General features: G+C 42.8%; 1 protein-coding gene across 1 annotated transcript in view; it reads left to right on the top strand.

The window, feature by feature from the left end:
- The first annotated feature begins 896 nt into the window (after nt 1–896).
- Nucleotides 897–11,035, top strand: part of snx25 (sorting nexin 25) — a 54,656-nt gene continuing 44,517 nt past the window's right edge. Inside the window, exons 1-3 of the mRNA XM_048232115.1 lie at nt 897–2,026; nt 2,762–2,846; nt 10,115–10,331. Coding sequence (XP_048088072.1) covers nt 1,706–2,026; nt 2,762–2,846; nt 10,115–10,331 — 623 coding nt within the window. The 5' untranslated portion in view covers nt 897–1,705. The remainder of the gene's footprint in view (nt 2,027–2,761; nt 2,847–10,114; nt 10,332–11,035) is intronic.

Below are 11,035 nucleotides of genomic sequence, written 5' to 3'. Positions count from 1 at the left end.
ATATCACAGTAAATACAGTAATACAATTCCTCTGAAAGAAAAGCCTCACTGCGACCTCTTCTGGTTGGGGAAATCCATAACAGGTTTTTTTTTTTTTTTTTTTTTACAGTAAATCATCAGCATGGTCAGCAGCAGATGGCGCAAGAGCACCTGGGATAGGCTATGACAGAAATAGCCTGTTAGGATCATAAGAGCCTAGTTAAAACATAGGCTAGCTAAACTGATACACACAAAAAGAGGAAAAGGAGAGTAGGGCCTAGATAGTAGGCCTAGTCTGATAAAAACACAAGCTAATCATCAAAGTCTTCTAGATTTTTGACTATATTATGTAGGCCTATATCTATTTTTTATTTATTTATTTAAATGGCTTTTCCAAATAATATTAATTGAATCGCACACCACTAGAAAAGATCAGATTAAATAGGCTAACAAAAACAATTTTCTTCTGCGGACACTTCACATAGAATTCTATTACGGCGAGGAAAGTCTAAATATAGTCCCTATTCTGCAATAATGGAATACGCCCACCAATATTTTAGCCTGTGTAGATTAGAGCCAATGTCTAGCCGATAATTTACGCATTCTTTTACCGCTTTAAATGAAAGAAAACATGAAAGTAAAAAAAGCCATCATTAATGTTTTATATTGAATGGCCTAATCCTAAGATATTAATTTATCTATTTCGGATAAATAAGTAGCCTAGCTGTAGGCCTACATCTGATTAACGTGCTTTGAGGTTAAAATGTGTTAAAGAGGTAAATGTTACTGTGGACGTGCAGCATATTAATCGCTATTGCCTAAACACACAGATGCGTGGTATGGGATGAGGTGTTGATACTCTCTGGCGATTGGTCCACACTTTTCACGTGTATCGAGGATATTTGTTTCCTCCCGAATGGTTGGAGTGACAGAGAGGAGGACCAGTGAGCTGCACGGCTAAAGACTTAAGGATTGATAGGGCAGAAATTGTTTGAACTGACATGTAACGCTACACAGATGGATATAGCAGTCGCGGTGGATATCGGAAAACGGCAATTTGTTTAGATATGGTTTACTTTGTTTATGTTTTACCCGTGGCGACCGAAACTTAAGCCATGACATATTGAAGAAGGATAGCCGTAGCTAGCTAACGAGCTAGCTCTGTAAATAGGACCTTATTTTTTTTAATTAGCAACCAAACAGGCTAACATTTTTGCATTGCTCTAACGTCCCTTTCCTTGTTTTTGCAGTTATCTTAATCTGTATTTAAGTAAATTGTTTTGAATGTAATAGTTAAAAACTCTAATGTGGCTTTCTAATTAGGCACCGGTAGAATTACCTTTCAAACTTATTCTGGTAACACTATTGATATACAGCTAGCATGTATTATGGCTAACGTTACAATAATGTTATAAGATAGCTTCAGTTAGTGTTGACACTACCGGTATGTTGTCATTTAACTAGTGCATGGACAAACACCTTTGCCTTGCCTACTTAACGTTTACCGTTACATGTGAGGCGTGGTACGTATAGCGACCTTAATGTGACCGTAAACTGAGTAGCATGCAGTGTGTGTTTCTGATACTTTTTCGGGATTCCATTCCATGCCCGGAAGAATGGCTTTCTTGTTGATAAGGCTACATGGTGATGCATGAAAGGTGGACATATTCAAGAGGCATAAAGCCTGTCCTCTTTGCGCCTTTGAGGACATGTCATTTCCAGCAGCATGCAGCATCATCTTGATGGCAGGAGCAGCAATAGTGCCGATGCCCCGATGCCTAGCGGCGCCTCTACCTATTCCTCTTTCCGAATTTTGCCAGCTGTCGCCTTCGGAATCGCAGCAGCCGTCCTCTTTCAGTTTGGATATGGGGGAATCAGCGTTACGTCCTTTTTTCTGAAGCTGTTTATTTATGTATCCTTTGCGTTGCTCTGTTTTCTTTTGGGAAGCATCGCCCTGCTTGTGAAGAAGAGCCCTCCCAAAATCAGCAATTTTGACACATCAAAGAGGCAATCCTCTTACCTGTCGGATTTCTTCAACAAATTAATGGTGAGTATTGGTGTGAAAACTTAGCCGTGTATGTAATGCTACCAGGTGCAGCCCTGCTACCAATGTTTTGCTACCAAGTTCACCTTGCAACCAGAGAGATCATTTATGCTTTGGCCATAGTATTATTGTTTATATCTCTCAGTGTGGTAGGTTACCACAGACGTATCCCCAATACATTTGATTGAAATTGTGCAGCATGGAAAAGACAGACCGTGTAGCCTACGTGTGCATTTAGTTCGTGATATAGGCTATTTGGATCCCCCACCAGCTGCACTGGCTGAAATATGATGAAAGAAGGATGGCCATATAGCCTAGTTATCCTCATTTTCACTCACTTCTTTTCAGTAGCAACAGTTGTAGCCTACTGAACCCTGTTCATTATATTTCTGCTGCAAGCCATCTTTTGAAAAAATATAGGTCAGGGCTGCAATAATGAACCATAACTGTACAGCAACTATTTTGGTAATTGGTTTGATTTCCAATATTACATCTCTGTGACAGTAAACTAAATGTGTTTAGCACATGGACACCTCACTCCAATAGCATAATGTCTGTGTCTATTAAAGCCACATTTTTAGAGGGGTCACTTACTCAGCCATTTACCTCTTGCATATCCCCTTTAATGAATGAAAGAACATAGCCTCCATGCATGGCCTCTGTCATGTCTGATGCATGTTTCTGGTTTATTCACTTAATGTGCTGCCAGCCAGTGTATAATGATTTCAATCTTTGCAGGCACGATTCTCTGTGCCTATATTGGACTCCGCACAGACCAGGAGAGTGGTGGTGTCACACAATGTGGATAAAGCTCTCAAAGAAGGTGAGTAATCCTTCCACCAGAATGTTTGGTATGCAGAAGAAAATTTCCTCTCACCCATGGCAGGGTTAAAGCCCAGTATGACTGTGGATTCATTCCTCTGGTGTATTGCAACATTACACGAACCACTCAAGAATTGCCAGCTGCTCTTCTGCGTTGTGCTTGGCAACGTGAAGAATGTGCTTGCGTGCATCTCTTGGGGAAATGTGCAGCATTCATTCATTCACACAATGACACTTTCCAAAAGTCTCCCAAAAGGTTTTGTTTTGGATACGAGACAATCGTAAACTCAATTGCAAAGTCTGTGCACTACCATTGTCTGTATTTCAAAATGGAGTGACGTGCATGCATAATGCCAAGTAGGTAATCAACTAGGCTAAACAGTATTTCCCCCTTTTGTTTTCATCGGTCTTCAGATCTGACCTCAGAGTCCCAATTCTGCCATAGTTTTTCCTGTCACATGTGAGCTAAATAGCCCTTGACTTCAGGAGGCACACTTGTTGTACATTTGCACTTGACAAGTGTCCATTTGTGGTGACTCCCTCTGGGGAGACTGGAAAATTGGCACAGACAGATCTGTCAGTCAGACAACCTGCACTTGCCAAATAGACGGAGGACACAAGTGCACACAGACAGTCACGTACAGATAGAGAAGATGGATATAAAAAAAAGAGAGAGGAGCTATCAACTTGGCAGATCACAGCTGTGATGTATCGCATCACCTTGTAGATCTGTTGCTCAGAAAATGACCTCTCTTATTGATGCGACAGTATAGGTTCAAAATGAATTAATGTGTGGGGAAAAACATCCTTGTGATGGATGGTGCATTATGCATGCAGTGCTAAGTGAAAAGCCAAACTGCCTTGTTCTCTTTAGCTATTTAATGCATATGACTGATCAGTGTTTCCCACAGAATTGAGTTCCATTTGTGGTGGTTGGTTTGCAGAATTAGCTTGAATGCAACAGTTTTTAACAAATTAGCACAGCGTGGTTATGATGCTGACTAGATTTAAGCACAATTTAGTACAACCTGGAAAATCATTGTGTGGTGGTCAGTGTTGATATTGTGGTGGGCCGCCACAAATAAGTCAATGTACGGGAAACACTGCTGATGTCTGTACTGCTGTATTTTGAGTATCAGTATTATTCATTCATATTGATGCCACCATCCTTTCCTCTGTCTGGATCAGACGTCCAGAAAGGCTTTGGATGTCCTGTAGACTACCTGATTGAGTTATCTCAGTTTATAACCGATTCCACAGTATATTTCCCCTTAGAAAGGTGCTAGTAGGTCTAACCACTACCTTTCCTTGTAGCTGGAGTTGTATTGCTTTGTTCTGGACTCAAGATTACCACAAGCAGTGTGCAGTGGCAGCTACTGATGATATTCTGACTGCAATCTGTTATTAATACCTGAACTGTCAGTCATTAGGGAATATGTTTTGAATTACTTTAATCGTTTATTGTACCTTATGTTTTATTGCTCTTGAAAACTAGACTAGTGTGTCTTTGGTTCAAGTGGGCCTCCTATTGTCAGAAGGAACGGCATTTTGCCAGTTCTCCAGGACAGTTGTACTCCATGCTAAATTAGGAAGAGATGATGAAGCTTGAAGGATGAATTATCTGTGACATTTCATTTGACATGGTAGTTGATGGAGAAATATGACCAACAACGTGGTGCAAGTAGGCGATCCCAACTTTATTTCACTTAAATATCTCTTTAGCTGGAGCTATAGATTGGGATAATGAAACTATTCTCTATATTTCCATGGCAGCGGTCCCACGTTGAGTTTAGATTTCAGCAGAAATTAAACAAGTCATTATTTCCAGAAGGAATTTGTCTTCTTTCTCCCCCATCTTCTTTCTCGTTATGCTACGGGGGTGTGATGAGATCGCACCAGAGACAGCGGCTAATAGCATCCTCCGGCCTCTCATCTTCTCTCTGGAGGGAGGGGAGGGGACTATTTTTTTCCCAGGCTGAAAGACGTGAACTTTTGAAATAGCCTTTAAGTGGTGATGGAGCTCTTTGAAGGAATGAAGATTGGGTTTTGGGGCAGTCGGAATGAGTTTGAGGGAGTAGGCAATCAAGCCTTCAAGCTAATCAGAAGCACCTCTCGTTCAACCCCACCCTTTTTCTTCACCTTTTCTCCACCTTTTTTTTGTGAACTGACGTGGTCAGTGTGGTGAGTCATATTGAATATTATTGGATCCAGGCTCGCGTAATGTGCATGACATCCCATGAGTTGAACTGCTAGCAAAGAAGATTATCAAAGAAAAATCTGCCATCATTAGCCTGTTTTTTTCCTCCCACAACAAACACAGCTGTTATTACATTACAGGCTATGCAGTATGTGCACTCATGTTAATTAGCAAGCTTACGTACACACACACACACACACACACACACACACACACACACACACACACACACTGATCCTCTCACTGTGTATCTGGGTTTCATAATGCAGTGGTGGCTGTCGGACCAGTTCTGGTGCCAGTGGAGTGTGTGTGTGTGTGTGTGTGTGTGTGTGTTCAATTTTCCCCTTGTGTTCAAGGAGAGAAGGCTGTTGTGGAGCTGCTCTACTGCTAATGTACATCTAAATAGTCTCACTCTTTCTCTCTCTCTCTCTCTCTCTCTCTCTCTCTCTCTCTCTCTCTCCTTTGTGCGATATTGTGAATGGATCCTCTCTCCTTTCTCTCTCACACACACACACACACACACGCACACACACACACACACACACACATACACACACACACACGCCATCCATCCATGCTCTTTTGACAGTGTAATGTCTTTATGAATCGGGCGTATCATGGTATCAGATTGTAAAAGACCTTGTAACTCATTTTTACAGCGATATTCACTCCGAGTCTAATGGGCTCTCTTTGCCCCTCTCACTACCGTGTCTCCCACACAGTAAATGTGAGTGAATGGGGCAGGCGACGCGTGGCTGTTTGTCTGCATCGGTGGCTGGAGTTGGTGCGCGCTCAGTGGAGGCTGGTGGCGAGGGCGAGGACAAGGCTCACATGGTTTATGGAAAAGAAAAGGGCCTAGTGATCGACCAGAGCCTGAGGGTCCAGGCCTCGGCAGAGTTAGTAAACTTCAGCGTCTGCTGGGGAAAAAATACATAACTCATACAAAACGGCTGTGCGGTGTATATTAATAATATAGGAACGCCTCAACAAAACAGACCTCCATTTTTCTGTGTTTGGGATACATGTCATATGATGATGAATTACATGTCTGCAGTCAATTCAGACCTTTCTATCTAAAATGACCTGACTGTACACATACACATCTGTTAACTTCAGACACAATGTGTTGTAAAACACATACAGAACTCTAACAAAGGGCAGTGCTACTCGTAAATTCTCCTTTTTGTTTGTTTGGGACATGCACCACATGTCTGGATGCATCTCAGTTGATTGATGGGTTTGACAGTTACGTAAAGTGCTACTTTCAGCTTCCTTATCTCAGAATCTTGTGGTTGGTGGAGCTTGTTGATAGTTGATAGCACTTGTGGCCTGGGTGAGACGTTATCTCATTGATTTCATCTCACATGTCTGAATTCAGGTCCCATGCAGCCATTGCTATTATTATGGCTTGGATGTGTGCTGGGCTCTGCTTTTGTGAATGGGGAACCTTGTGAATGGTCACTGTGCCTGCAGGATATTTTTTTGTTCTGAGATTTGCATTGAGCAGTTCGTTAAAGCTAATTGGTGGTTCAATTTCTGTACTATTTTTGTAGCTTAGTGACTTGGGTCACTTTGAAAGCATTCAGTGCCTCTGCTTGTTTAGTGGTTTTGGCATATAACACCCTAGAGTTTGATTTATTATGTATAAGCACATTATTCAGATTGTGATAAGACAACTTGCTCCGTCAGAGAATGAGTGCAATTTAGCAACCCTTGGGCATGGGGGCATGGAAACACGCTCAACAGGAATGCTCAGAAGTGTTTGTCGGCGTTAGCTGAACTCTCCTCTCTGACAGACAAAAGCCCTGCTCTGTGTTAAAAGACGCCCGGAGAATCCCTGCCTGGCACGAGTGTTTTCGCATCATCTCTGTTGACGTCAGCAGCGAGCGGAGAAGGCGGGCAGGGAAAAGCAGGTGGTGGACACAGCAGTCAGCTTGGCATCTCCCGCTGACGCATACATATTGTAAGAATTTGATTAAAAGGGCTGCCTTAATGAGGGGGGAGAGAGGGAGGAAGAAAGAGTCAAGTGGGGGAGTGATGGAGAGAGAGAGAGAGAGAGGAGGGCAAATGGGGAAAGAAATAACAAGAGAATAAGTAGATAAGAGACAGTGAGAGAGGGATAGAGAGACAGAGAGAGAGGGATAGAAAGACAGGGAGGGGGATAGAGAGACAGAGATATAGATAGGGATAGAAGGAACTTTTGCTGCTATGTCGTGTATTCCAGAATGTGGAGAGAGGTCTTTAAATAATGCAAAGAAAATACATTTCCTCATGTAGTATTTATGATCAGGGGTCTTGAAAAATGCTGGTTTCTGAGGGAATTTGGCAAGTTGTCTTTTTATCTGAGCCTCACCGTGCAGGCTCAAGCATCTATCATAATAAAAATTTCATCTACTTTTGATGTTTCCTTGTGGGTTGCATGCATATTGATATGGCGCTTCTGAATTGCATGGTGGAATAGACATGGCTCTCAACCCTTGTTTTTGGCATCTTGAAGCAAAAACGGTAAGAAATAGATGCTACTTGCCTGAGACGGAGTTTTTATCATTTAGTCATTCTTATTCCCCAGCATCAGTGCAGTACAGTGCTCAGGACATGGCTGCTGTTGTCTGTTATTGCCTTGCTCTTTGGTAGTTAATCCATCTATTGAGCTGTCTATCTATATGAACAATAGTGCTACATGATGAACTGTAGCCATATCAGTTCAACTTGTTTGTAATATGAGTCTTTATTCAGTTAATTATTCATGCTCTTTATGATTGGGAAAGGACTTGGAGGATACCACAGTCTTCTCCACCAGATTGAGATCCAATCGGTCCCAGACAGTATCACAGGCTAGTTACAGACCTATGAAGCACTCAGCACTCTGACCCCCTCAATAAGTATTCTGCGATTGTGTATGCTGCCTGATCTCAAAACAACCGGGAGAGAACCTGAACAAAAGTGGAGACTTTTTTTCTTGTTTTTGTTTTTGTAATTTGAGAGATGTGTCTGTGGGCTTGATCTTCTCATCTCTCTGCTTTGCTCTGAGGGCGTGTTCAGGCGCTCTGTCTATCTGCTTCACTACAGAGTGAGGTACCCCCACAGGAAATGACTCACCCAGTTTTGCAGGGGGCACAGCAGAAGGCAGCAAAGGCTGCTTCAAAGGATTTGGCTTACTCTAAGAGGGTGAGACGAGACCTGTTTAACTGAAGCTGTCGCTGTGGTCGGAGAGACACTTGCTGTGTTCTCAGTAGCACTGATACAATATGGGTGTCTCGTGGGAGATAAGGCAGTGTGTCAAATATCACTCGAATGGACGAAACACACAGGGTTCCCATGGGTCATGGAATTGGAATATCATGGCATTTTTAAAAGCCTATTCCAGAGATGGAAAGTCAGGAGATTTGGTAATTTTTTGGGCAAAGTATTTGCCCAAAGGAATTGAGTGTAGCATTTTTATATACTATATGTTGTACCTGCTGTGAAGTCTTGTTTGTGTTTGCTATATGTTGTACCTGCTGGTTAGTTCTGTCTGTGTGTGCTATATGTTTGTTTTGGGGCCAAAGATGAATTTCCACAGCAGTGGACAATAAAGACTTCTATTCTATTCTATTTTTGTGAAAATGCAATATTTTCCATGCAGTATTATTCTTTAGGGTATTGGGTTGTTTCACACATTTTATATAACGCATGGTTGTGACCGTGAGCCTCCAAAATATATAAGAGCGCATTAGGACTAGAGGTATGTGGGTCATGGAAATTCAGCTTTTTTACTCAGGAAAAGTCATGGAATTTGACATGTGACCTAGAGTGGGACCCCAATGTGATTCGCATGACACAGTAGAATTTACCACAAGCTGCAAACAGTCCAGTCTTCTTTTAATTTGTATTTCTAATGTGTTAACCAGGACACTCCAAGATTCCTACAAAGCCAAAGTGCAGTATCTGCATTTTAACACCAATATAAAATGCCATATCCTCCGATCAGTCTATTTAAATTCCATCAATCTGCTGCAACATTTCCTGGAGATATGGGGGGTTTCATTTTGCAGTATCTGCTAAAATACAGTGTGACGGACAAACAGAAAAGCTGTTCTCAGACAGCTGTCACAGGCACTGCACTTTGGCTTTGTAGGGCAGCTCTGCCACATTGGGTTTGCATCCCACATGCACACACCACTGACTGTTTGTGGTATCGGTTACTGTACATATCAGTGGTCACCTCCAAGTGTTGAAAAGCTTCCAGCCTCACTTCCTGTGGCTTTGAAGGCCCTTATGAATTCAGAGATCATTTCAGTGTTTCATGGTGGACCATGCTCAACGCATAGGAATTCTGAGTTGGTGTCGGGATGTTGAGTGTATCAAGAAGGTCTCCCATGGGGGTGGTGCTGGATGGAAATTCTGTTCTGGGAGAGTGTCGCCGTGGTAATCCCTTGGCTGCTGCACTAGTCTACTAGCCATTTGTTACCTGGCAACTACCTCCCATTGTTCAGCCATGGCCTTCTCTAGAGAGCTACTTTGTGGCGACGCATAGAGACATCACTTTCACTTTGCGGATATGAAGGGTTGCCACTTGACAATTGGTCGGCCCGGGTTCAGATCTTGAATCTGGTGTTGTGAGTCTATGTTGCAATAATAATGTTATTATTGTTATTATTTGTAGTTCCATCTTTAGTGGAAAAAAAAAGCGTAGTGAGTGGATTTAAAATAATTATAGAATAAATTTAGCTTTTATCCAAAATGTCAGGGACTCGCAATGTTGGGTTCTGGAATTGAAACCCGACTGCCTGTGTTTGTACATATGGCCTAAATGAACACACACTCACACACACACACACACACACACACACACACACACACACACACACACACACAATGTAAGAAACACAAACAATTTCACATTTTAACGCAACCCACCTCTACTGTCTAGTGTGTGTGTGTGTGTGTGTGTGTGTGTGTGTGTGTGTGTGTGTGTGTGTGTGTGTGTGTGTGTGTGTCATCTGTCTGTCTGTGTATGCCCTACTGCAGTCTTCTTTATTGTTCCTGTTGATCAGATGAGCTGACGCGTTCCTCTCCTCCTCTCTCGTCAGTGTTCGACTACAGCTACAGGGACTACATCCTGTCCTGGTATGTGCCTCTCAGCCGGGACGAGGGACAGCTGTATCAGATGCTGTCGGAGGACTTCTGGGAGATGACCAAGCAGCTCCGCTCCCGTCTGGCTGACGTGGACATGGTCAACCTGGTCTGCAATGACATTGTCAAGGCCCTGCATGCCCACTTCTGTGACCTCAAGGCAGCCAACACCAGGTAAGGCTCCGAAGGCCGTGTCACACAAAGCAAATAAAATCTGTCTGCTTCTTTTCTATTCTTTTTTTAAGTAGCAAAACAACTAAGTATGGAAACAGTTTTTACTTAACAGGCTGAGAAAATACTAGGGTATGCCCATCTTACCTGTAGAGATGATGCAGAGTGTATTTAAACGACAATTAAGCTCATATTAAGCTCTTTCTCCATAGGCAAACCAGTGAACTATATTCCATAGTGTTATGTAAAGCTAAGCTGAAAAAGCAGAAGTAACTTCTGTCCCATTTGACCCGGGTCAGCTGCCTGCCTACGGCTGACGAAATGTTTGCGGTCAGAATGTGCAGAGTCATCACCCCCCCCCCCAATACACACACACACACACACACACACACACACACACACACACACACACACACACACACACACACACACACACACACACACACACACACACACACACACACACACACGAGAGAAGTTGAGCATGCCTCGCCCCTTCTCCTCCTCGTGGAAACAGTGGTGACCCTCTGATGCCCTGCCGAGTGTTTCGCTTGCTTGCGCTCCAGGATACGTGTTAAGTGGCATCTCTTGGGTTAATGTTTTTATTTGCTTGCGCTCCAGGATACGTGTTAAGTGGCATCTCTTGGGTTAGTGTTTTTATTTGTAAATGGTTACGAGAGGTGCCCAAAGGCTATAGGCTAACAGCT

The sequence above is a fragment of the Alosa alosa genome, chromosome 21 (assembly GCF_017589495.1).
Source record: "Alosa alosa isolate M-15738 ecotype Scorff River chromosome 21, AALO_Geno_1.1, whole genome shotgun sequence".
NCBI lineage: Eukaryota > Metazoa > Chordata > Actinopteri > Clupeiformes > Clupeidae > Alosa > Alosa alosa.
This window is presented reverse-complemented; position numbering and strand designations above follow the sequence as displayed.